The sequence below is a fragment of the Numida meleagris genome, chromosome 1 (assembly GCF_002078875.1).
Source record: "Numida meleagris isolate 19003 breed g44 Domestic line chromosome 1, NumMel1.0, whole genome shotgun sequence".
Lineage (NCBI taxonomy): Eukaryota > Metazoa > Chordata > Aves > Galliformes > Numididae > Numida > Numida meleagris.
This window is the reverse complement of record NC_034409.1, coordinates 101932819-101960572: the sequence shown is the minus strand read 5'-3', so window position 1 is coordinate 101960572 and position 27754 is coordinate 101932819. Positions and strand designations below refer to the sequence as shown.

General features: G+C 36.1%; 1 protein-coding gene and 1 long non-coding RNA gene across 2 annotated transcripts; one reads left to right on the top strand and one right to left on the bottom strand.

The window, feature by feature from the left end:
• LTN1 (listerin E3 ubiquitin protein ligase 1) lies at positions 32 to 27578 on the top strand. Its single transcript, XM_021403829.1, has 30 exons — positions 32 to 214; positions 2240 to 2443; positions 2779 to 2877; positions 3643 to 3873; positions 4647 to 4699; positions 5043 to 5223; positions 5628 to 5801; positions 6710 to 6900; positions 8313 to 8460; positions 8751 to 9539; positions 10065 to 10106; positions 11296 to 11488; positions 13058 to 13297; positions 13629 to 13782; positions 14030 to 14180; positions 14870 to 15071; positions 15973 to 16132; positions 16330 to 16434; positions 16706 to 16848; positions 18042 to 18177; positions 19620 to 19764; positions 20348 to 20561; positions 20853 to 21090; positions 21986 to 22060; positions 23030 to 23216; positions 23663 to 23834; positions 25014 to 25234; positions 25722 to 25916; positions 26519 to 26686; positions 27436 to 27578. Exons 1-30 carry the CDS (start codon positions 173 to 175, stop codon positions 27496 to 27498), a joined length of 5316 nt encoding a protein of 1771 aa, XP_021259504.1. The 5' UTR covers positions 32 to 172; the 3' UTR covers positions 27499 to 27578.
• On the bottom strand, positions 22552 to 26523 carry LOC110402167. The gene is made up of 2 exons (XR_002440952.1): positions 26218 to 26523; positions 22552 to 24295 (listed from the first exon to the last, which is right to left on the bottom strand). It is a non-coding gene; the product is annotated as an uncharacterized LOC110402167 (long non-coding RNA).

Here is a 27754-nt window from a genome sequence, read left to right as displayed (position 1 = left end):
ACGCCCTCCTCCTCCAGGTGTGGGAACGCTCACGCAGGAGGCGAGGGGGCGGGGCCATCACAACGGGCGGGCTCAGGAGGGAGGCGGGACTTCCGCTGGCCCCGCCTCTCCGCGTCGCTGCTCCTCGTCTTTCCGGAAACGGTGCTCCTCGGACCGTGCCTGTGCCGCCGCCATGGGGGGCAAGAACAAGCAGCGAACCAAGGGCAACGTGCGGGTGAGCGCTGCGGCCTTGCCGCTCTTGTCCCCCTCCGCGGGGCCGGCGGGCCGCCTGGCCCAGCCCGGGTGGGCGGCGGGGTCCGGCTTCGCGGTTCGTGGCCTCCACTGCTGGTAGGCAGTTGAGGCCGCCCTTCTCCGTCCGCTGGCGGGACGGAGGGGCCGCAGCCCTGTCCCCGGTGCGGGTGGTGTGTCCCTCGGCCCGGCCGTGCCTGTGCAGGCGGGCACCACAGCACTCCGTTTTGAGTCGCCCGGGTGAAACTTGACCGAGGAGCCGGTGGGGGGTGTTTTAGGGTACCTCTGACCCAGCCCGCAGTCTTCTGAGGGGACGCCGAGGGGCACGTCCCTGTTGCAGATGTTTCATGCGCAGGAAAAGTGTCTTACGGTGCCAGTAGGGAGGTCGGGTGACATGTGTTCGTGTATCTTATGTGCCTGAAGGGAATTAGAGAAGTAGGGTGAACCTCAGCAAGTTGTCATTACCCAAAAACAAAGCTAACAATTATTAGGAATTAAAAAGTATTTGGTGTATATTAAGAGTAGGAAGGTTCTGCAGAGGGATCTAGGTAGACTGGATCAATGGGCTGAAGGCAACTCTTTGAGGTCCAGCGAGACCAAGTACCAGGTCCTGTGCTTTAGCCACAACAACCCCATGCAATGCTACAGGCTTGGGGCAGAGTGGCTGGCAAGCTGTGGGAAGGAAAAGAATAGGGGGGTGTAGGTCGTCAGCCAGCTGAACATGAGCCAGCAGTGTGTCCAGGTGGACAAGAAGGCCAACGGCATCCTGACTTGTATCAGAAGTAGTGCAGCCAGCAGGACCACGGAGCTGGTCGTCCCTTGTACTTGGCACTGGTGAGACTGCACCTGGAGTACTGTGTTCAGTTTTGCACCCTTCACTACAGGAAAGGTGTTGAGGCCTTGAGTCCAAAGAAGGATAGCAAAGCTGGTGAGGGATCTGGAGCACAAGTCTTATGGGGAGAGGGAACTGGAATTCGGTCTGGAGACCTCATCGCTCTCTACAACCACCTTAAAGGAGGTTGTAGCACAGTAGGGGTCAGCCTCTTCTTCCAGGTAACAGTGATAGGATGAGAGGTAATGACCTTGATTTGTTCTGGGGAGGTTCAGGTTGGATATTGGGAACAATTTCTTCTCAGAAAGAGAGGTGAGGCACCCCAGCAGATGATGGAGTCACCATCCCTGGAGGTGGTCAAGAATCGTGTGGATGTGGCACTGAAGGTGTGGTTGGTGGGAATGGGCTGATGGTTGGATTGGATGCTCTTAGTGGTCTTTTCCAACCTTAATGATTCTATTGTTGTATTCTATAATACAGTATTACAGATAACTTTAAAGCATCCCTCAGTTTCAGGACAGTCTCTTCAGAAGAGCATGCTTGAAATAAACGTGGCTGTAGCATGAGCAAGGTGTTGACTTTACTGGGGCAAGCAAAATTATATGCTTGCCCCAGACTGCTCCAAACCGCTCACTACAGTCTGATAGGATAGTGTTACATTGTGTTACATATGTATCCTTTTGCTCCCTTCTTCTAAATTATTCTTGACCCTTTACTTTGTTGCTGTTAGCATTCTTTGTTAGCTGTCTGACCAAATTTTCCTCCAAACTCTATGAGCCTGTCATGGGAGCTGTGTTGGTTCATGTACAATAACATGAGAAGAGTGTGGAAAAGCAGCATAGAAGAAAGAGAAATAGTTTCTTAATAAATTGTTAACTTATGGAAGGACTTCTCTATTAAACTTTTTTTTTGTATGTGTAAAAATAATATAATTTTCCATAAGTGTTCATGGATTAGAGTTATTATAAGGAAGTGGCATGTTGAGTCTAAAGAGACAAATGATTTTCTAGGTCAAATTTCTATGTTTAAACCGTGGATGTCCCTTTTTGTAAGGCTTTGTTTTAAATAGAAGGTTATTTATATAATATAAATAATATGATTATTTTGAATGCCTGATGCGTGCAAAATTAAATAAGTGATTGATGTGTATAGCTGACTGATGTCTGTGTTCTCTGTTAGCCTTCTAGCAGCGGCCGGGCCGCAGAGCTCCTCGCTAAAGAACGCGGGACAGTGCCTGGGTTTATTGGCTTTGGAACATCGCAGAGTGATCTAGGTTATGTTCCTGCAGTTCAAGGTGCGGAGGAAATTGACAGCCTCGTGGATGCTGATTTCCGAATGGTCTTGCGAAAACTCTCTAAAAGGGATATCATAACAAAATTAAAAGTAGGTGCATCCCTTTTTCCCTTATAAAAATGTATATTGGAAGAGCTCTCTTGATTTTCTTAAGGTTGGGAAAGGAATCTATCAGGGTATCCAGTCATATGTTCATGCCAGTATATTTACTAGAGCTGCAGTACAGAAGGTACTTTGGAAGACTTCTAAGACTGCCCAGCAGGCAGTGCTGACAGAGCATTCATAAAATTAACTCTATGGATGCTCAATTGCAAGAAATAAATTAATTTTTGAAAGAGAGTTGCAGTTTGTAGTAGGAGCTGGTAAACTGGAGAATATGGATATGTGACAATTCTTAAATCATGGTGTTGATATCTTATTTTTAGGCTATGCAAGAGTTTGGTATGATGTGCAAAGAAAGAGAAGCAGAAGTTGTTAAAGGTGTTCTTCCATACTGGCCAAGAATTTATTGTAAAATCTCACTAGTAAGTACAAAACTATATAAATTAGAGATTTTTCTGGATGCTTCCTGTGAAAACGCTTAAGGCAGGCTTATTGATATCTCTATTTTTTTGTTGGAATTGTTGGCTTCTTCTAGGAAAAAGAAAATGATGGAAAGTATCATTATTTGTTAGTGAGATGTCTCTGTATTGGCAGTGGGGGAACTTTCAGCTGTTGATTCCTGGGCTCTTTCTGCTGTTTGGACCTTGTCTTTCTTTAATCATGATACCTCCATCTGGAGCGGCTACTATTGAAAACATGATATTGAACGGAACGAATCATTAGAATCCATTAGAATTGTCCCTGATGTTTCTTTTAGAAGCCAAGAGCCTAGGTAGTCATGATGTGAACTGATACACAAATAAACAAACATATACAAAGAAACTGCAAATAAGTGCACAATTTGTGTAGGCTTATGGTGGTTTCCATTCAGAAAGTGTATTCAAGGCTTTCTGTTTTTCTTTCCTCCAGTCTTTCTGTGAAATGTTTGTATAAAATAGAGGTGATGACTGTAGTTACAGATATCTGGGAAAGGTTACAGTTCTGGATGTATAATGTGTAAGGAATATGTTGGTGTTAAGTTATCACTCTATTTAAGAGTACTTGAATATTTTCAAATCTACATACCTTGATTCATTGCAAAAATGGCTGAACTGAGAAAGAGCTGCTTTTGTTTCTGTGTGTGCATGTAATTTCTTCTGCTTTGAAATACTTGGCATCAGAAATATACTTCTTTTTTGCTTCAACAGGATCATGATCGCCGTGTTCGAGAAGCAACTCAGCAGTCTTTTGAGCAACTGATTCTTAAAGTGAAAAAACACTTGGCCCCTTACTTAAAAAGTATCATGGGATACTGGCTAATTGCACAATGTGACACTTACTCCCCTGCTGCTTCTGCTGCAAGAGAAGCTTTTGAAAAAGCTTTTCCTTCAAGCAAACAACCCGAAGCCTTAGCGTTCTGTAAAGATGAAATTCTCAACGTGAGTTGGTATTTCTTTAAGGCTTTGTGTGTATATGTCAGCTTTGATTCCGAGTTTAAAACTCAGTCTGTCCCCACCTATTCATAGTTAAATTTCAGTGAGATAAATTTGTTTTTCACCTGAAACTGTGCTCCTACTAATGTGAAGAAAATACTGATACAAAGACATCTCTTGTGTTTTTTGACTTGTTGTTGCAATGACTGGAATCGTACAACTATAAGAATTAATGAAACGAATGTTATTGCATGCATTTCTCTGTAATGATGCTCGGTCTTCAAATAATGTTGCTGATAGGTAGAATAATGATGCTGATTAGCTGCAATAGCAGATGATTAAAGGATGCTGAGTGCTGTTTCAGAAAACTCCAACAAATGGTATTTGTACCAAGGTTAATGCTACTCTTCAAATACGAAACTGAATTTAAAAAGATAAAGTTTGCATTGCTGGGCCGTCGTACTCCAACTTAACCACTTTGTTTTGTCTAAGTTTATCATCTTTTTTGCCAGAAACATGTCAGCATAGGGCTGCAGCTTAAGAAGTATAACAAAGTCTAGATTCAACAAAGGCTACTGTGTTTAACAAGGGTCAATAAGATTGTGTTCTTGCTCGCTAGCATGTCTGTAATACATTTAAGAAACTCAGCTCAGGGATTCTCAAGTTTTACTGTACAGCTGTTTCTGAATAATATATAGACTATATTATTCACATAAGTATTATATTCTTGTGTGTGTGTGTATATGCATATATATATATTATTTTTTTTTCCTCCCTAGGTTCTTCAAGATCACCTTCTGAAAGAAACACCTGATACACTCAGTGATCCTCAGTATGCTAACCTACTTTGATGGGTTTCAATCTTGGTCTATGTTGGGTTTTACTCTTCTTGCTGAGGTGGTGGATCTAGCTCTGTTTAAAGAGACAGAATGGTTATGCGAGTCTGATCGCAGCATCTTTCCTTGAGATTTAAAATTTGTGAAAGCATTTATTATTATCAGCAGCCTGATTCTTGTTTCAGATCTTTTTAGAAGTAGTATTTATGAATAGCTGTGGAAGACAGGATGACTTGAAACTCTTACTTTGTAGAGTAATTTGGTAGCATTGGAGCATACGAAAAGCTTGTTGATTAATTTAGGGTTCACTTTAATTTTGTTTTCTTTCGTTTTTCTGAGAACTGTACCAGAGGAAGAAAGAGAAGCCAAATTTTTCCGGATTTTGACCTGTTCCTTGTTAGCTTTAAAAAAGTTGCTTAGCATGCTGCCAAAGAAAGAGATGCATTCATTGGAGGGAAAATTAATGTCACTTCTGTCTCAGAACAAATTTTGGAAATATGGTAAACACAGTACACCACAGGTAATTTTATTTTAATTGTTTGGGTGACTTTTCTTTCAAGATAATACATTGTATCTAAGCAGGTACTAATTTCTTGTGTCCTTCAAGAATGAATTCTATATTTTGCTGGATTATGTTTGAAACAGTTCTCAGATTTCTAGACTATGAATGGATAATACTGTTCTAAAATTCATGTAATAGGAAATATATAAGGAAGTGAAATGTAAAGTTAGTAAAATGCATATTATCAAGGACCAGATTACTTTAAAATATTAAATATTATTTTATTTTAATAATACTTAAACCTTTGCTGATGTGCTAAAATATGGAGCCTGCCTGTTATCTTCAGAAGGAATGTTTTAAACCTGCATAGTGGCAATGTATTGTCATATGCCTAATGATTTTGTTCTTCTGTGGTCCATCAGGTTCGTTCAGCTTTCTTTGAGCTGGCTTCTGCTTTTTGCCAGTACTTGCCTGAGCTGGTGAAAGCTGAAGCACCAAGAGTTTGTCCTGCTGTTCTTCTCAGCATTGATGATGGTGATGCAGTGGTGTGTCCTGCCCTTTGGGAAGCTGTCCTTTATGCTATTGCCACCATTGAGGTAATGTAATAAACCTAAGGGGCAGGATGTCACATTTAATTTTTCACCAAGTACCAGAGTTATTTGTGTAGAATAAAGAAGAACAGCCTATCTGGGTTTTCTTCTTAATTAATAACATGAATTTATCAGTGCTTCACACTCCTCCTTGCTCCTTAGAGAATTGGTGCGACTTTCGAATCTGTTGTACCCAGCATGGGTAGATTGATAAATTTAATTAAATTAACTTGAATCTGTTGAATTAAAAATAGAACTTTTTTCTTGGTTAAAGAAGGTTACAAAAATGACCTTCGGTGCTTTTTTGATTTGTTTATTTTCTCTTCTAATTTAATGCTTAGTTCCAAACTTTTATTTTAATTTTTTATTTTTCTTTTTGAGTGAAATACCAGCTTTACTGAATTAAGCAGCAGACAAGCAGTGCTCCCCGTAGACATATATCATATATGTTCAACAGTTTTGTTACAGATATCCTGAACGATGATAAATCAGAGGACAAAAATCTTTAAGGTGTGAGAAGAAAGTGCTGAGGTATTTTGTAATCATCAGAAGATTTTTTCAGGAAGTTTTGAAGTTAGTGATGCTTCTGAAGTTAGGATTTTGATATCAATGCTTATTCTTAATGATAAGAACAGAGAATTAAATATAGAAGCAGTTATGCTAATGATTTTTTATTAAAGATTCTTAAGTATGGGATCATTAAAAAGAAGTGTTTAACTGTAGTTTTATCACAGTAACTTATAAAAATTCGGAAGCTGAAATAAGGATTTTTAAAAATACTGGCAAATAAATTTAAATTTTACAGTAAATTGCTTCAGCTACAACTTCACCAGATAGATTAAATGTCTACCTAAGGAGTTCCTCCAAAGCAACATATTCTCATTTAATTTACATAAGTATATTTCTTTCTCTAGGACTGTTGGAGTCATGTAAATGCCAGAAAAGGAGTTCTCCCAAAGCTGTGGACAGTACTTCGAGAAGGTGGACGAGGACTAGCTACTGTTATATACCCAAATATCTTGCCATTCATTAGCAAGGTACCTCCTGGCATCACAGAACCAAAGCTGGAATATTTCAGAACTCTTTTCAGCTCAATAATTCAAGGGTACGAACCAAAAACTGTATTTATTTATTATCAGTCTCTTGTGTTTGGAAACAGAACAGGACTAATCTTTAAGCATTTAAACATAGGTAACTATATTTCTTGGCTTGAGGATATTTAAATATGCATGTATCATGTATTTTTGAGCGGGGGGGGGGAAACTCTCTTCACTACGGTATCTGAAAATAACATTTTCAAATTACTTTTGCATATCCAGTGCTAAAGTCAATCCTTTGCAGTTATTCCTGCCTGTTGTACCTCCTATGTGATTTTTTTATTATGTATTCCTTGCCAAAAGCATTCTTATCTTTCCTTGTCAAAGTTTTATGTTTATTTCATGATAAGTTTTAAAAGGAAAAATGGGAAATTAATTTCAAATTGAGTCATTTTGGAGAGATCAGGTTCCTCTTGCCAGTGCAGAGGTCTCACTATATTATAGATTATTGTGGGTTAGCATTGTGGTTGTGAAATCTACTATGTGCAGGAAGTTTATTTCTCATTATATTGATTTTAAAGGATTTGAACTGCTACCATATTTCTCCTTTTAAAATGTCAAAAACAGCTGTCTATCAAATGTAATCTACATATTATGTATGCATTATGTACTCAAACATATATATGTCATTTTCTGAAAAACTAAAATTATTGAAACCGAGCTTATTTAAACCAAAATCATTTCTTGACTGATGGTGAAGTGATCATTAGCAGAGTTCTTGGAGAAAGTAGTGTTGTATAGCAATTTCATGTGGTCTTTAAACGGTGATTTAAACGTCACTGTTGCTCCGAGTCAAACTGATTGTGGTGAAACCATCTTCAGATGGGTTTTTGTGTATTTCTTCGATTTTATTTTTTTTCCTGTAATTCCTTTCTTTCTGTATTATAACATAAGCCACAGGCTTAAAAGAGTAAGAGCATTTCACAGCATAGTAAAATCATAGAATCACCAAGGTTGGAAAAGACCTCCAAGATTGTCCAGTCCAACCGTCCACCAACCGCAAGTATTTCCCCACTAAACCATGTCTCTTAGTACAATAGCTAAACATTTCTTGAACACCTAAACCTGATCAGTGTGTATAGAAAATTGCAGGTGAGGTTTGACAAAGAGCTGAATCAGTGAACTGTATACTAGGTTGGAGAAGTTTTCTCAGTTTACGTAGTTGTTTTTTTTCTTTTCTATTTAATATTGAAACGAGATGAAAAAGTTATTTTAATATAATTTGTATTTCATACCTGGTTTTATTGTTTTGACTCTTTGAACATGTCCTGTTGAATTCATTTCTATCTGACAATTGAATGGGTTTTGTCTGGATAAAAGCAACGTAATCAAGGTTGCATTAAAGTATTACACTGGGTTTCTCTGAAGCACAGACAACTGATTGTTCCCACTCCCACCTCCCAATGTTACCTTTCAACAGGTTGTCAAGTGAGCGAGCACTAGCCAGTCCTTCAGAAAGTTCAGCAATTATAACTTCATTTATGGAATGTCTGCGCTTTGCCATACTACAGAAAATAGATGAAGAAGATGAACAAAGGCAAATGCATCAAATGCTAATATATGACCAGGTATCTACTTAGTGTTGTTTCATGTACTTGTAATAATTCGAAGTTAAGGAAAACCATCAACTTCTGTAAGGATTTATTTCTCTGTTGAAAGTCTCACTAGATTTTTTTGGAAAAAAAAAAAGTAATGTTACGAAGTTGTTCAATATTTTCCTTGCTATAAATTCAGCATTAATTGTTCTGAGGTTTTGGTCTTGGTTTCCAGAATGTTTTTCAAAATTACAGAATTTCCTGGTATTATAAACAACAGAAAGCTTTTCTAGTTGGATCAATTTATTTTTTTTCCTTTATAGCTAATTCCTCTAACTGATGCTGTACTTCAGGAGCCCAGGTTACAACATGGACCGTTATTTTATCAAATAGCAGAAACACTAAGCTCCTGGGAAGCTAAAGCTGAAGTCACCAATGATGATAATACAAATGAAGTTTTCCAGAGACTACTGTCAAATTTTTGGGACCATCTTTTAAAAATGTGTATACTTCATGTTGATAAGTTGGAAGCTGATGAGAAGACGTTGTTTGCCATATCTGATATGCTGGAACTTCTTCAGAATCCAAAGACTGCTACAAAACCAAACAACAGAAAATCTCTAAAAGTAAAATTTTCAGATGAGGATGAATCTGAAAGGAGCACAGAGAATGGAAAGATTCCGGAAGTGAGGAATAATAGTGACTCTGAAATACAAGCTGACCTACAGCATAGTTCAATTCTAAGGAAAGAACCTTTAGAAAATTTAGTCTGTAGCCTTTCTGAGCTGAGTATTGTGTATGTCAATGAACAGAAGTCAGAGCAGCATTTGAAATTCCTTTCTGCCCTCCTCAACTCTTTTTCATCAAACAGAGTTTTTCAAGTACTTTTAGAGCAGGGAAGCAACACAAGCTGTTCTCCAGCTGAATCCCAAGAAGACATAAAAGTTCATAATGAAAATCCATCTGTACAATTTCTGTATGTGAATTTAATAACTTGGCTGAAAGAAGACTGGAGGAAAGACATGCATTTTCTGGTTGATATTTTGTACAGTGTGCTTAATTGTTGCAACAGTAATGATGAAAGGAAAGTCATTCTTGATGATTTAACAAAGGTATGTCTCATGTATTTTCGTACTAGATTTTATTGAAGTTACTTTTCTGTGGCATGTGGTTGTTTAATCTTTTTATTTTGGGGATGTGGAATGAGTTATATTCTATGTGAACATGTTAAAGTTCAGCCTAACAAAAGTAGATTTAGAAAAAGTTGACATTACAGTGTTGGAGTCATACTTTTTTATATATATTTATATTAAACATTTGTTTATATATACGTTTACATATATAAATAAAAGTAACATCAGAAGTTCTCTATTCCTACCTTATTCGTCATGCTTTGTGCTTTTATGCTAGTCGTGGGAAGCCTTTCTTTTAAATACAGTCCTTTATTGGTCTGGGTGCTAGAGAGATACTTGGGAAGCAAAATAACTGATAAATAACTTTGTTACTGAAACTTAGCAACTTGTGCTTATCACTCGCAGAAAATGAAATTTTAAAACCAATAGTTGGAAAGATATTAAATACTTCAGGTTCAGCAAATACTTCATGTTAAATTTTCTGGAATTTTGTTTTTCTTCTAGATGGACTTGAAATGGATTGTTTTTCTCCAGATAATTCAGAAGGTACCTCTTTAGACTTATTTTTTGTTGTTTTGCTTAGTTTTTAATATTTCTCTGGTTTTATTTAGATGTTAGTCCCCTTTTTCTTTCTTTTTTTTCTAAGTAATTGTAAAGGAATGTAGCAATACTTTCAAAGTGTTTGTTTTAACCCCATTTAAGTCTAGGGTTAGTCTTAGAAAGTAATGATAATTTAAAAAGCAGGAATAAAAGAACAAAAACAAAACAGCAACAAAAAACAGAAACACACGCACACAAAACCTCCCTGCATCTTTGTCCATTCTATTTTTGATCAGCTTGCCCTTTAAGCCAGAAGGATTCCTGATTCATTTCCAGTCATCCCTTCAAAGCTTGAGAAAGTGGAGTTGGGTATTAGACCGATAATTTTAGGATCATCACCTATATTTGTGTGATCTTTCTCTGTTGATTATCACTGACTTCATGTTTTCTTTGAAAATAAGTATGTCATCTCCTGTATTGTTTTTGAAGACCATAAAATAGCGATGGATTAGGGATCTAGACAGCGTGCTGTGAAATGATTATCACCCGTACATTGCGTGCACAAGAAGAAGGTAGTATCCCATTATTAAGCACAGGGATATCGAAACACTGGTATGTAAGTGATTGCCTGGGATGAAATATGGAGTATATTGCAAATTCTTGTCCAAAAAATTTGTAGCATTTGACTAATGATCTACTGGGTTGACGATAGTGCATTTCCTCACAGATACTGTGTATTTTAGGAGCTTTTATCACATTATTATTTACAGTGCTTTTCTGATCGTGAACTGTCATCTGTTTTTAGAGAAATTCGATGCTGTAAATCAATTTTATTTCAGCCAAAACTTTTAGTTATCCAAAAGTTGGCTTTTTTACTTCGATTTAGGCATTCTCTGGGCTCTGTAGTTGGAGAAGAGAAAAAAGGAGTGCTTTTAGAAGGTGTCTTACTTCACCCCGAAGTAGAGGTCTGGCCTAGCAATAAATTGCTGTCTTGTCTTTTGCCAAAAAGGAAACTAGTGGAATGATCACAGAGATATTTACCTAGAGAGTTACTGTTTGTGACAGGATTGGATTTCTGCTCTGCTTGTGTAGGCTTATTTTGTGGTTTCTGAGGACAGCGTATGAATCTTTCACTTCTATTATGAAGTTAATAACTTGAAAAGATTATTAGAATTATTTTCTCTTTGTCACTCAGGCATGCTCTAGCACAACAAAGCTTTCGTTAATCTCTGACTGGCTGAAAGGAGATATGCTTGGAGAAAGACTTGTAATGCTGGCAGATGATCTGTGTCACCTGGGTTTAAAACAAATAGCAACTTCACCAGAATCATCCTCTTCAGAAAGGTGGACCGTCCTGAGCTTGGTGTTGTCACAACACATTAAAAATGGTAAACATCTTTAATCTTTGGGGTTTGTGAATTGTAAATACTGCACTTAGACTTGATTTTTTTTTTGTTACGAGAATTCTGGAAATTTAGGTGTAGAGGAGCGTCAGGAGAACTCTTTCCTCTCTCCAGACAGAAACTTCAACAAACATGATTCCTTATGGTTCAGTGGTTTCCTAGGGCTGATTTCTCAATGACTTGGCTGTTTATCAACTTGTAGAACTTGAAGGTATTGCTAAGCTCAGGGCATTAATTTAGTGTTGGGTGCTGCGTGACCTGTTTTACTGCACACTGGATGAAGCCTAAGAGACCTTAAGGGTTCTACTTGACTTACTTATTTAGGCCAAAGTAGAGTATATGGACTTTCAGAAAGATTTTTGATGTGTTCTCTCTTCTGAATTTCTCAAGGTAGACTGTCATGAAGTAAAAGGACGGGCTTTTCATGGATAAATAACCTATTAAATGGTAGGAATTAAAGGGGAATAGGGATAAATTGTGAAAGTGCAGTAATTGTTTCTGATAAATTATTCTGATTAATCAAAATAAAAATGCAGGGATCTGTAGCAGTATGTTGTGATACTGAATGGTTAACTGACAAAAATAAAACTGAAATTCAGGACTAATATAAAAGGTGAGAACGTGATTGTAACTTCCTCTCTTCAATAAACTGTTAAAATTCAGGAAAGAGAATAGGAATACAGATTTCTAGCAGCAGCTGCTGTGAGAAGAACTGAGGACCAATGAATATCATTATTAGCACTAGTATGTCAATATCTTTGTTATGGTGTGTAGTTTTGGTCACTTCAATATTCTTGATCGCTTAAATGTTTAAAAAAAAAAAAGGCTGCAATAAAATCAGAAAATACCCAAAGAACATGTTGGACAAAAGTGATGGTTTCTGTTTAGAATCAAATGAACGAGAACTCTTCAGCTTACAAAGAAAGTTTACAAAGGGGTTTGTGATAAAGAGCCATAAAATCCATAATTCATGTGGAAAATGCAAATAGGAAGGATTTTCTCATTGTTTCTTAAAAGAGAAGAACCTGAGGTTGCTACGTTTAAAGCTTGAGGAAAGACATAGGTATGCTTCTTCATACAGTTGATTATTAGTGGAACTCAACGCAGCAGTATGCTGTGGAGTTTGAGTATAAATGAGAGTAGCCTACACAGATTCAGTCAGAAAGGGACTGATATTCGTAGAAGATGGATCTGACTGGGTTAATTATATCTAATGTCCAGGTGGATTCTTTGGCTCACAATGGATTGCCAGAAATTAGGAAGACAGAGAATGGTTAAAGGTATCACCCTGCATTTGCTCTGTTCATGTGTCTTTTATCTAAGCTGGTTTAGATAGAGAAAGGGTATTTGACTATAAGGATCCTTGGCTGTGTGTTCCAAGATGGCTGTTGAATGAGAATTGAGGTATACATGAGACTGAAACTACTTTGCACTTGATTTTTGCATGCAATATTAGTAAATAAAAAGCAGGTAAGTACATACTGATAAGATGTCTTTGAGAGATTATGTTTGTCAGCTTATCAAAGCTCATTGTCCTTTTCCTAATCCCAATAGAATCTTTGATTGGTGAAATTTATGTCGAAAGGATTATTGATAAACTTCAAGCAGCTTTGTCTAAAGCTAAGGACCTTTCAGAAGCTGGAAATACCGAACCATCAGTGTCTTTCATCTGTGATGTAGCCTCAAGCTTTTTCAGTTCAGTTAAAGGGTGTTTACTGATGCCATCCTCAGAAGACTTGCTGCTTACCATCTTCCAACTGTGCGCTCAGAGGCAGGATGCTACACATTTAACAGGTGATCTGAAAAAAGAATTGTATTTCTGACCATGTCTGGTTTTGTACTGTTATTTTTTTTTCAGTTGTTTTACTTACCTCTTAGGTCTTGTTGTGAGATGGTTTATTAGCTAGAGGGGTGAAAAAATCATTCTTAATCTCAGATAAAATATTATTTGTGTATAAAGGTTAATTTAAAATTGTTCCACACCTAGAGATTTACATATTTGTCCTTAACAGTGATCGTATGTAATCATGTAGGAAAGAGAATTACTTGCTCTAGCACCTTTAGACATGTGATCGTTGCTGTAAGATGCATTTTCTTTCAATTATTTGTATTACTTTTACAATAGATTTGCTTGTCTGCAAATTAAAGCACACTTGGATATGTGGAGTAAATTCACTTGTTTGTCAGCTTCGGAGTATGCAGAATCAGAGCACCTTTTTGTATAAATCTGCACTGTGGATTAAGAATCAAATTCAGTCTTCCTCTTTGGATGTCAAAAGGTAATTGTGATGTACTTGTCCATGTCATAATATGCTGTTTCTCCAAAATAAATGAAGATCAAAGCTGTGCAATTCCATATTTACTTGGTGTCTGCATTATTTAGAGTTTAAGTATGTCAGAGGTGGGAACTATGGCTTAAAAGCATAATTAAAGCATAGCACGTAAGTAGCATTTTGTATTGTATAAAACAACGGGATTTTACTGGATAGTGCCAAACTTGTTTGCAGCATTTTTTGTTATTCTCAGCCTTCAGGTTTTGATCTCTGCAGTTAGCGATTTATTGTCTACACTTCTGGAAGCTGACAGACAGTCTGGATGTCTTGTGGGAGCTTATGTTGAGCATGTTATGCCCAGCAGATCTGAATGGGAGAAATTGCGTGAGTCTCTTTCTGCTGAGGTATGAAAATGATAATTGACTTTTGTGTTGTAGTTTATCTTACCTGCAGCATCATGTAATTGGACACAAGTATGATTATACATATCAGCGCATGTCCTCTGGTTCTCTTGGTCTTTACCCCTGCTTTAGGACAAAATCTGTATGCTTATGGCTCCATTTGTACTGCTGGAGACGAGCAAAATCTGTGAAATTATACTTTTTAGCATGAAACATTGGCAACTTAGTTCACAACTCTGAAATTTTATCCGACAGAATATATCTCATGAAGATTTTCTTTTAAGTTAATTATTCTGTAAGATTATTTTTTGCAAAGCTCTAATATCTGCGGGGTAACATAATGTGCTGATTGTAAACAAAATGCTGCCAGGACTAGATTGGGGGAGACAAATTATTTTCTGTCTAACTACTAATCTTCAGTAACCCTACTGTTTTTTTGTAAGATGTGTGGTGTTCTAAAGGTATGTATTTATTTCTGAGGGAACAATGCAGTCTCAAGTAACTGCTGTGGATTTATTTCTTATACACTTGAGTGAGTGAACCTCAGTATTATGCTCTTGGTGTTAATTTATATCTTCCGTGGTTATTTGGTAATTGTTGTGAATTTTTTAACATTAAATAAACCATTCGTCTTCTGTGTATCACTAAGATGTCAGTTATTTGTTCATAAACTTTTTATGCATATATTACAGTGGATGCACAAACCTCTTTTGGAAGGAAGGCTGAGTATGAATTGTGAGCATTTGGGATCATGTGTTAAGCTCTGTGGGACAACTAAACTTCCAGGACATCTGTGTACTTCAGCCTTATTAAGTAAAATGGTGCTACTTGTACTAGAAAATGATATGTTGAAGGAAAATGAGGATGCTGAAAGAAAGAAAATAGACAATATAAGTAAGTTACAGTGGTAAAACTTGATGGAATTTGATTTTGTAGTGGTTCTAATTGTCAACTCAAGTTTATTTAGAATTGAATAATTAGTCTGGCATATGAGTATTAGAAATATATGTATATATTTGCTTTAGGTCTCCTTTAAAAGTATGAGTCTGTATTTATACTTTTAGGGCCTTTTGCTTTATATACGTGCTACCTCAACAGGACTTCAATTTTAGGGAAGTTTGAATTCACAGTGAACCTCAAAGCTGTTCATTGCCAAAGCATATATGGTGCATTGGAATGAGTGGACAACAGCAGCTGTAACCATGCCATCAAATAAAAGCCTTCAGTGTTTAGTTGTAACTTTTCTGATTTCTGCTGGATGAAATTTCATTTCCTTTGATTTATAAAAATCTAAGATCAGAGACAGCATTGTCAAATTAACAGTTCTACCTCTAGATGTCCCACTGTGAAGGAAAGTGTAATTGTTCAATGTAGGTCTTTGTAAGCCAATTTAAGAAAACAACAAAACTAACCACATACTAACTATCTATTAGCATCAGATTTGGTTGTGGTTCTTGTTTGTTTTTTTCCTGGATTTAGATCTTGATTGCCTTGTCTGCAAGAAATGCATATTAAAAAAAAATGGTATGGAGAGGATTTAAAGTTCTTGTTTGCTTGATTTCCTTTAAAACTTCCCAAACGTCTAGGGTAGCTTATTGTTGCTTTTTCTTCTTTTGTCTCTTATGATGTCATGGCAAATACCCAGTTCGGGCTCTGAAGTATCTGAGATTGTACATAAACGTCATTGTCTTAGTACATTAAAAGTACATTAAAACAACCCAACAACAATAACAAAAAGCAAACTTCTTACTTACGCATTGAATATACTCAGCAGTTACTTTTGTTGTTTAATTAGTTGCAGAACTGTTGTATTCATTACAATGGATTGAAGAATTGGAGAATCCTCCTTATCTGCTTCAGGAGTATCTTCATATGTTAGAAGAAATGCAGATCTCGTATCAGAAGTTCAGTGTGCTCAGTAATACAACTAATCTTCAGCAAACAATATTTGATAGGTATGTCAGGACAAGTAAAACCTCAGCCCTTAGCTCTGTCTTTATACTTTGCAGTGTGTAGAGTATTCACTGTTAAGCACTTCTATTAAGTGCTACAACATTTCCTTTTGTATATTGATTCATACTTCATCCAAACACTTGTGTTGTGAGCTGCTTATGTATAGATATTAACCAGAGTCTGTTTTCTTCTTTTGAAGGTCAGAGGAACATGGAAGACTCTGGTCCTTAACCATGGCCAAAGTGATTCATGGAGAAAATGCTGTACCCTGTGAGATGAAAAAGCTTTTTAAGACGAGCGAAGGGTATCTAAATACTGTTGCCTGTGATCTCTTAAGCAAAATTTACATTACAAATACTGATGATGTTAAACAATACTGATTCTGGTGACTGACATCTGAAGACTGAAAATTGAGTTGTATATGATATGTAAAAACTAAACACTGTGTAGTGTGTGGGATTAGTTACATCGCAGGCTATTAAGTGGCCTCTAGATCAATATGAACCAGTTAGCATTTTGTTTACCAGCTAAAATTTTGGATTTGTTTATTTTTGATGTTCTGCTTGTTTGAATAGGTTTCTGCCATTAACAGAGGGCAGATTGCATACACTTCAGTGCCTATCACCCTTTTTAATCGAGGAAGAAAAGAGAGAACTTGTTTTCCACTGCGTGGCCAAACTTATGACATGTACACAGACAGAACTCTCCAGTACTGATGGTCAGTATGGTTTTCTACCTCAGCGCACTTCATTATAGAACATTATTTTGTAGTAATGTTTGCTTTTATATGAATTAACTACAATCATATTGATTTTACTAGAAATGAGTGTGCTAGCAGTTTGTGTATTTCTTCTAGGCTGTTTGGCATTCTGGTTTTCTGTCTTCTTAAGGAAGTACAGCTATACATGCCTGGTCCAAAATTAGAACTTAAAGATCAACAATATCAGTCAAAAGTATTTTGATACACCTTTCTTGTTTGATCTATCTGATTTAGGCACATTTGTAAATATTAGAGTTTTCATCATTTAGGCTTTACACAGCATGCAAAATACTGGTTTACTGGTAGCGTTGTGACTAGTTTTGGATGCTTCAGTGAGAACTCCTTTGAAGTCTATGTATAATTTTGAGCAGTTCATATAGTGAATGTCATGTCATGTGCTGAGTCAGAGCTGCTGTATCTGCATCTCTAACAGCTTTTGAAAAATTACTTAAGGAGGTGATTGAGATGTGTTGTAGTTGCTTTGAATGTCCTGTAGAAAAAATTGCTAGTTTTCACAAACTTATTATTTTTTAAGGAAGTCTTCATAAATACACAAAATCCTTCTGTGTGTTGGAGTTACACATGATCTTAAAAAAACAAACAAACAACAAAAAAAAACCTCTATGCTTTTTTTATGATGTCTTGCACATCGTTTTACTGACTATGGTCTACATAAGAAAAATTGAAAGTTGATTTGTTTGCTTCTGTTTTTTTTAACAGGACTACACTTAAATTGAAAAAAACTCTCTGGTTGTTTTAAACTGTTGACATCTGTCCCTTGGTAGTGTCCTCATGTTTTCACATGAGCTCTTTCAAATGAATGTCCTTGAAGTATGGAAATGTTCAGTGTTAGTTTTGTGCAGCAATTGAAGAGAATGTTTCTATCGTTACAGTTAACCATAATGCTTGTTCTTCAGGCTTAGTTTGTTCTGAATCTTACAGGAGTTTTTTGGTTATTGGTTTGAACGTTTAGGCTGGTGACGGTATTTCTGATTTAACGATGGCATCTGTGGATTGAATATTAAAGTTTGGACAGCAGCTAAACTATTTTCTTTTATGATATTAAGTATCCAATTGATACATAATTCTAATGTTTGTCTTAGCTTGATAATTAACATCTCCTGAGGGATAATATTTTTATTGTATTGTAGGTGCTTTTGGGTGTCTCTCCATTTTGAATTCCTGCTTGAATGACAGAAGTTTTGGTTGTGATCACCTCTTACCTGGAGTACTAAAAATCATAATATCTTGGAAAAATGATAATGAGGACAGCTTCCTCTTTAGCTGGTGGGTGCAACTTTGAGATAATTGCAGTGTTTCTTTTTTTCCAGTTTCTAAACAGTTTAGAAATACAGGGTGGTTGTGAACTCAAACAAGATCAACAAAATAAGAAGTTAAAGCTGTCATCCACCATTTTAATACTATATTTTTAAGTTTTTGTTGAACTTCATCTTGCGGTTTAAGATAGCTTTGTTTAAGTATCTAATAAGTCATACTGAAGGGAATTACCTGAACACAGGCTGACTTTCTTACATATCATAGAATCATAGAATTTGCTAGGTTGGAAAAGACCTACAAGATTATCCAGTCCAACCATCCACCTACCACCAATAACCCCACTAAACCATGTCTCTCAACGCTATATCTAAATGTTTCTGGAACACTTCTAGGGACGGTTGACTCAACCACCTCCCTGGGCAGCCCATTCCAGCACCTGACCACTCTTTCAGAAAAGTAGAATTTCCTAGTGTCCAGCCTAAGTCTCCCCTGGTGCAACTTGAGGCCATTCCCCCTCGTCCTGTCACTAGTTACAAGAGAGAAGAGGCCGATCCCCAGCTCACTACAACCTCCCTTCAGGTAGTTATAGAGAGCGATAAGGTCTCCCCTGAGCCTCCTCTTCTCCAGACTGAATATGTTTGACAGTAATTGTGTAAGCAAAGCTGGGAAACTAGGAACTCTTTTAGGTTGTTTTCAGAGCATACAGAGCTGACCAGTTTTGCTGGTGTAGCTGAATATTCAGTTCAAAATTCTGATTGCTTAAGACGGGAGAAAGACACTTAAGTTTGGTATCAAAGTTTTCTAAAGTTCTGGACCTGACATTGTAACTTGGAAAGCTAAACTTCCAGCAAGGAGTTAAAATGTACCAGTATTTGTTTTGTAGTGAGAAAAATCCAGGCAGCACATTTTGTAGATAATTTACAATACTGGGACTCTTGAGGGCTTATCATAGAATGGATTGGGTTGGAAGGGACCTCAAGGATCATCAAATTCAAACTGCCCTGCCACAAGGAGGGTTGCCAACTGCTAGCTCTGCTGAGCTCTATGCTTTTACATAGGTTTTACGTAGGCTTTACGTCAGCTTTTTCGTCGACTATTAATTAAAAAACTATTTTTCTTGCACTGATTTTGTTAAAATTGCTACATTTCACAGTTTATGTAGGTATATCACTTGGGTGAATGTGTAAATTTTACAATTTTAGGAATCTGTTAAAATAACATACAAATGAGCAAGTACCTCTGATCATCTGTTTTGTACCTGTAGACTGACTTTTTTTGAATTGGTAGTTAATGTAGGATTCTCATTTTGAAGGGCAAAGTGTCTAAAGCATGTAGGGCAGAGAGCCTGGTACAAGACTAATGTGTCCTAAGTGGAGAAGCAAAGGCGATGAAACAAATACTTTCAGTTACAACATGACAATGTGTAAGCTTTAGTTGTATTTTTATTTCAGCAATCTGAAAGAAACAAGTGCTCAGCTGCTTGGTTTCAACATAGAGATGGTCCGCTACCTTCCCTTATTGCTGAAGTATTCTACAGCTCCTTTGGCTGATACTGAATGGGACTTTATCATGTGCTCCATGCTGGCTTGGTTGGAGGTAATATGAAAGAGACTATTACTAACCATTACATTGCAGTTTATAATGCAATCCTTTCAGTGCTCTTGGAACATAGTAGGCTAATTTAGGCTGGGGATGGGGAATGAGGAAGGAGGAATTTCAAAATTAGACTGGGAAATAACTATGTTTTTATAGATTTTTTTTTTTCCTGCAATTTGGAAATGTAGGCGTGATATGGGTACAGTTTTATGTTTGGAAATGTGAGACGATTTCACATTGCATTTTTGGCTTGCTTGGCTGCACAAGTGCAGTGGAAAAGCTACAGATGCTTACATTTCTTTCTGAATCCACTTGGTGGCAGTTTTTGTCTATCATTATAAAGAAGGTCATGTAAGGGAAGCAGTCTAGGATTCTAAACAATGGTGAGACTTAAGTTCATTTCAGTATGTCTTATTAAAATACAGATTACATTTTCAAACTTTTAAAATAGTTATAAAATAGTCTTTGCAATTGAGTCTTCTGTAAAATTGTACTTTGGGGTATAGGGAAGGAATGTAAAATATCTACTTTAAACCAAATTACGAATTTATGAAATCTTCCTCTTATTTTTTTTTCTTTCTAGACAACATCAGAAAACCACTCACTCTATCATGTCCCACTTGTGCAGATTTTTGCCTGTGTCACTTGTGACCTGGCATCTGCCCTCAGTGCTTACTTTGAATCTGCAGCTTCTAAGACTACTGAAAACCTTCCTGTGAACTTGGTCAGTGAATGGAAAGAGTTCTTTTCTGAAGGAATTCACAATTTGCTGTTACCTCTGTTGGTGAAAGTCACAGGTGAGTATACAGTAACTGGCAGGAAGGCCGCTGGAGATACATAATAGGGCTATTCTGAAATAGAACTTGATGGGCCATATTTTTTAGTTCATAGGAATATAATGTTAACATAATAGTATGTTTATAGTTCATAAATGTAAAATTGTTTTTTTTCTACACATGCTAGTTAGTGAAGTAATCATATTGCGTTGCTTTTAAGATAGATTCTTATAATTGTAGTCTGGGTTGCTTCTAGTTATGCTTGTTTATGATAATATCCATTCACTGTGCTTGCCTGTCTCTTTTATATAGGAGAAACGAAAACTGCAGCTGAAGGCTCCTTTCAGAACTCAGTGTTAACATCTTTGGGTGAAGCTCTAACTTACATCTCGAAGGACCAGTTGTTAAACCATAAGCTACCAGCAAAGTTTGTTGCAGGCCAGAAAACAAATCTTCCAGATAATCTACAGACTCTGTTAAATACATTATCTCCATTGCTGCTTTTCCGGGCTAGATCTGTACAGATTTCAGTCTACCACATGTTGTATAAGTAAGAGTCAAGAAATGTCTCACTCTTTTCACTTCCTTCCCCCTTATTTATTTATTTTTAAAATGTGCTCTAGAACAGGCACTTACATCTTTAGCAAATTGATATGCCATTATGGGAAGTAAATGCTTAACTGGACAACTTGTGTTCTGGAATAGAGCACGTGATGTAAAGCCATGAATGCTAAATTTAATTATAAAAGTAAACTAAATACATACAAAGAAGTTTTCCTGCAGTACATGAAAATACAATTTTATTTTCTATGCCACAGTTAAATAGATATTGTTGTAACTGTAAAGTTATTTATTTTTAGCACATATTTTAGTACTTTTAAAATCCTGAAATGTAAACTGAAACATACCAGGTTTGATTTGGTAACCACAGTTGAATATTTATCATTGAATAGTCTGACCTTTTTATTTTGACTAACTTAAATAAGAAAATGAAGAAAGTAAAGAAAAATGTGTCATGTTCTTGTGAACATTTTTGATATCTCCAATACAAAAAGAGCAAATGTAGAATTTAAAGATTGCTATGTGCCTTTGACTATTCAAAATGCAGATTGTGAAGCAGCTGGGAGGAGTGTGAGAAGCTACCATTATACTGAGGCATTACATTGTAAGAGCTTTGTTCTGAGATGGAGATGTTTCTTATAGCACAACTTGAAGTGTTTGGGAGGTTTGGAGAACTAGGCAAGGCTTACGTGCTCTTTAGCTATAGTCATTTAGGAACCGGCTTTGAATGACATAACTTTAAGACTTCATGATGTTATTCAAAAATAATTGCTTGATTTTATTCATTGCCAATAATATTGACATTGATAATTAAAAAAGCTATGCATTGGATACATTAAAAGTAACTAAAAATTAAATCTGATTTCTTTTTCATATTTCTATAGGTTAATGCCTGAATTGCCTAAATTTGATGATGAAGATCTGAAGTCCTATGGTGATGAAGAGGAGGAATTAGTATTGTATGCGTTTTCTCCTCATGTTTTTTCTTTTTGATACTGTTGTCCATGTTACTATTTATTGAAAGAGAATTGCAGCACAGTAGTAGTCTTTCAGAAGCTGTTAAAATGTAAATAATTTTTAATTTTAATTTTAATAACTTTAAAATGACAATAAGAAGTATGAATGTTGAAAATATACAATATAGTTGATTACATCTATCTTTTTACTAAAACTGGAAACAGTATTTGTAATTGTTTTCTGGATCCAGTTACTAAAGTAATTGGACCATACATGTTCCATTGTAAAATCTCCAGAGATGTTTAAACTGGATTGCTGTATTGAGAATATTTCTAGCTGCACCAGTAGCTTCAACTTCATGGATTATTCCTTTTAGATGAATTTATCCTCAAACCAAATTAAAAATGGAGCTCTCCAAAATTGACCCGGATATTTTATATAGATTGATTCTATAGATTATAGGCTTATAGATTGAATCTGAAGAAGTCAACAATTTGAACAGGGAATAGGATAACTGATTTTATTTATTTACCGCAGTCCAGTGATTAATAACATGTTTTAAAACAGAGGTGTAAAAGGTGTTTTAATCCATTGCCAAAACCCACACCCAACACATAAGTTGCTCCATTGTTGGTGTGACTTGACCGAAGAAAAAATTTAAGTGTTCCATGATGGAGTTTAAATCAGCTCAGCCATAGACTAAATTCATCTTTTCAGATTGTGAACAGTATTTCGTTTATATCCTTCTTCTGAGGAGGAGAGAGATCAACTATTTTTTACAGGAGAAAGAACTGTTAAGATCTAGCAGTGGCGTGTGAATCTGAAAATAAGCTTTCCTGTAACAAAAGACCCCTTCTGTGTTCTACCTATGTTGCTTTATTTAAAGGATGCTGGGAAGGTTGTGCATATAAGTTCAGCTAATGCTCTGCTAAAGTTTTCAGTTTACAATGTCAGATAATATTTTTCCATAGATCACCTCCAGCAGCTCTTATGTCTGTCCTTGCCACTCAAGAGCTCTTACTAGAAAACATCCTAGAATGCATTCCGGTTGGGGAGTTCGCAGTTATTCAGCCCCTGAGTGATGAGTTCTGCCTTGTTCTAGGATATCTTCTCACTTGGAAGTTAACATTAACTTTCTTCAAAGCGGCTTCTTCTCAGGTATATACTCAGTTTTTTTTCCTTTCAAATTAATTTTTATTATGTTTACTTGATGCGGGTATTGAGATTTTATTTGTCCTCTTTCTTCTAATTATATGTTGTCCTGCTTCCTTTGGACTTAGTGGGATTCCATTCCAAAAGCATCAGTAGATCTAGATGTCTGTTAGGGATGGCAATATTAGAGTAATAAAGCTTTAGCATTCATTAATGTATGTTTCTTTTTGCTGGTTTTAAACAAGCTTGTGAGATTTTATGATCTTCAAATCATTCAGAAGGTTACAAAGAACTGAGTCGCTATTCTAAACACTCATCCAGAATCTCAGGATAGCTTTTTCTCCATATAGAAACATACTTGTATTATTTGCAGAATAAATTTTTTATTCTCATCTTTGTTTTTGTTTTTTTTCTTATTTTTGTTGTTTGTTTCTTTGTTCAAACACCATCAGCTGCGAGTTCTCTATTCACAATACCTTAGAAGAACTAAAAGCTTGAACAAACTGCTTTATCACTTGTTCAGGCTAATGCCTGAAAACCCTGTCTTTTCTGGAATGACTTCAGAAGTTCCAAATAAGGATACAAAAACCTTCTTTACTGAAGAGCTTCATTTAGATGTCAAAGGTTAGTAAAAATAATACTTGTGTATTTGAGAGAGTTTTGATACTTTCAGGCTTAAAAAAAAAAAAGTAGATTTTACCTATAAAATAGATATACACGTGTACATAAACACAAATGTGTTTAATTTTTTTCCCAATAATTCCCCATTTGAAGCTCAAAGAAATATTTAACAGAAAAAAAATCAAAACAATGCTATTAGTTACCTAGTAGTGATGATGTATTTTTTTCTCTATGTATGCAAAGATACCAAAATACAAAAATATGCGATCTACCCTGGGATTTCTCCATTGTTTTTATTTTCTTAATGCTAAATTGATTATTTTTCTATTTGAATATATACAAACAAAATCAAAAATATATTTGAATATATATTTTAAATATTTTCAATCATCTGTGTTGCTTTTACCATTGTTTTCAGAAGACTCTTGATCAATTCTGATGAGATAAGCTGCCGCTTTTTCTAGCTAAGAAACACAGAAAAGAGAAGTAGTTTTGAAAGTTACTTCATTAAAATTTTTTTTAATGTACCTGTATAGATGTTGATACATCTGTTGATGTACCTACAAAGATACTGAGTTTTCATTTCTTAGTTTTGTGCTTGAACATCACTGCATGTTGCAAAGCTGTTTATCTGGATGACAGGAAGGCAGAAATAGGGTAGTGTGGGGACTTACTAACACAACGTTCTGAGAGAAAGACGTCCCTCATCACAGAATCATAGAACGGCTTGGGTTGGAAGGGACCCCAAGGATCATCAAGTTCCAACCCCCCTGCCAGAGGCAGGTTTGCCAGCCACTAGATCAAGTACTAGATCATCTCTTTATGCGCTTCTGTAGAGCACTGCAAACCTCAAATGCACTCCAAATATCACTCCAAAGTAAGCAGTTTGAAATTTCCAGAATGTAAAATTATTCTTGATTTTCGGGTATTCTACCTAGTGTTCATCCTCTAAAGTTAGAAGATGCTTTTCCATTAAGTGTTACTCCGAGAAACAAAGAAACAAGACAGATGGAGAAAGGTGGAGTCAAACAGGCAGTTATAGTAAGAAATACAGAAGTAAACAAAATTTCAGTTACTGCAGTTATATTGATATCAGTGGGTTTTTTTGTACATGGTGTAGAAGTACCAACATTTGTGACTAATGTGTTGGAGTATTTCAATGTCCTTTCTTTTCTCTCACAGGTACAGGAGCCCTGTCATCCCAGATTCCGCATTTGGCTTGTTCTGTGTATCATATAACACTGAAAGACTTGCCAGCCATGGTTAGGCTTTGGTGGAATAGCTGTGAGAAACGTGTCTTCAATGTTGTGGATAAATTTACAAGCAAGTATGTCAGCAGTGTGCTTTCTTCACAGGAAATATCTTCTGTTCAGACTAGCACACAGCTATTTAACGGCATGACGGTTAGTAAGACTTCTTGTTCCTGTTTTTTATTTTACTTTTTGTAGAACTTGAAATAAATGCTGTTTCTTAGCTATTACAGTATTTTACATGATTGCATTTTAATATTCCATGTGGCTGATGAGAACATAATTTAGCTTGCTGTCGATATAGTAAGTTGCTGTTTATGAGCATTGTGTTTTGAATAAGTTAGAAAAGCATGGCTTTCATGAATGTTGGGAAAGTAGAAGAGGTAAGCAGATTTTGCTGCCAGTATACTACTTTTTGGCTCATTAAAAATATAATCAGCCATCAGATTGAAAAATGGCTCTTAATTTCTTAGATTGCCAAGATGTAAGTGACTTTTTTCTTTTGAGAAAAACATTTTCCAAGTCTATGAAAACTATTTAATGTTTGTAGTACTTACAGGTCTTATATTTTAAAAAGGCTACAGAAGGACATGCACCTCTCTGATTGTAAACATTTTTAATATTTGCATTTTTTTCATAGGTAAAAGCTCGGTCTGCTGCACGGGAAGTCATTGCTACCTATTCAGTTGATGATATATTTATTGAACTAATAATACAGCTTCCATCAAATTACCCACTAGGGTCTATAATAGTTGAGAGTGGAAAGAGAGTTGGTGTGGCTGTTCAGCAATGGCGCAACTGGATGCTGCAGTTAAGCACTTACCTTACACATCAGGTGAGTTTAGAGAAAGCCTCTAGTTTTGAAAGCATAAGAGAATTTTCCTAGTAATATACTATTTAGATTTATATAATGCATCTCTTCAGATCTCAAACTTCTTTATAGAATTGGTTACTCTTACAATCTGCTTCTCTCTAGACGTTAAAATTTTATCTCCCTCTTTTTTTTCTGTCTAGTTAGTCCTGATAAATCTATAGCCAAAATTGAGAATTGTAAGGTCTCATAAGGCATGGGCCAGTAGTCACAGCATGTGGCAATGCCATCTCAATTATAGTTTGAAAAATATATATAGATGTACCTGAGATTGGTGGTTGCTGAAATTGCATCATCCCTGTTTAGAACAAAGGAGAGAAAATGGTGAATTAAAATTCTGAAATCGAAAGTGCATTCTTTTTGTTGCAAGGATTGTTTGCATTTCTAAAGGTTAAACTACTATCTGTATTTCATATGTTGGTTTTGTAAATTACTTAACTGCACATGTTGCCAGCAACTAGAGATTTTAGAGTCTTCAGGCTTAATTTCCTTTATGTACTTAAGTATAACAGTAAGAATATTCTGAAGGAATTCTATAATAGCAATAACTGTTTTTCCTCTGTTAGAATGGAAGTATTATGGAAGGCTTATCTTTGTGGAAAAATAATGTGGATAAACGTTTTGAGGGCATCGAAGATTGCATGATCTGTTTTTCAGTCATTCATGGTTCCAACTATTCTCTGCCCAAAAAAGCTTGCAGAACATGCAAGAAAAAGTTTCATTCAGCTTGCTTGGTAAGTACCTACACTAAAACCTTCTAAATAGGCAAAATATCCTTTAATAGTTTGAGGCAGGTTGTTTTACTGCAATGCCATCAATTCTCCATTGTGTTGCTGGAGTATCTGGGATTAAGTGAATTCAAAATAATTTGCATGAATACTATGCTAAAATGCAATGAGAGAGGAATTCTACTCGAACAGTCCATTTTGCATTCACTTAAAACATAAGCCGTTACATCTCGCTAGAGTGTAGCAGGAGCATCTTAGCAGCTTGGATAAGGAAACAGAATAAGTTAAAATTGATTTATGCAGCATGCTCTTCATCTGATCTGCTAATCTGGATAATTAACTATATCCAAGATGTCATTGGCATTTTTGTATGGTTACTGAGTATGCTAGAGCATGTTGACACCTATATTGCCACACAAGACAGGAATTCCTGCTGCTTTGAAAACACTACTTTTGGCTAAAATTAGACTGGACAGGAATTACTTTGTGTGTATGTGTGCTTTTTGTCTGTTTTTAGAATAAAAACTTCCGCACACACAGTGTGTGTGTATGCACACACATTCAAATATGTATATACACACACATACATGTGTGCAAGTAAGGGGAAAGGGCTTTTTAACAGTTTCTTGTGTTAAGTAAAATGAATGTTTTGATAGTTAACTTCATTCACTAGTAATCCTTTTTATCAGTGACAAACCAAGGCTCTTGATACTCAGCTTGCATTTATATATTAAGCTGTGCTATTTCTTTTTCAGTACAAATGGTTTACGTCCAGCAACAAATCCACCTGTCCACTTTGTCGAGAAACATTTTTCTGAAATAAAATGGTCTGTCTTCTTTCTGTGAACTAAGTAATAAATGAAGAAGAGGCAATAAACTGTGTGTTGAAAGAAGCAAACTACTTGGAAATAATATCAATTACTTAAAATTCTTGACTGTTGGGATATGACACACATTTACCTCTGGACTGTTTTTTGTAAGAGTTTGAAGAGTCTTCTTTGATATAAAGAAATATATAAGAGTAATTTATTTTAATTTGTATATTTTTAGGGTATTAAGATACGTTAAAAATTA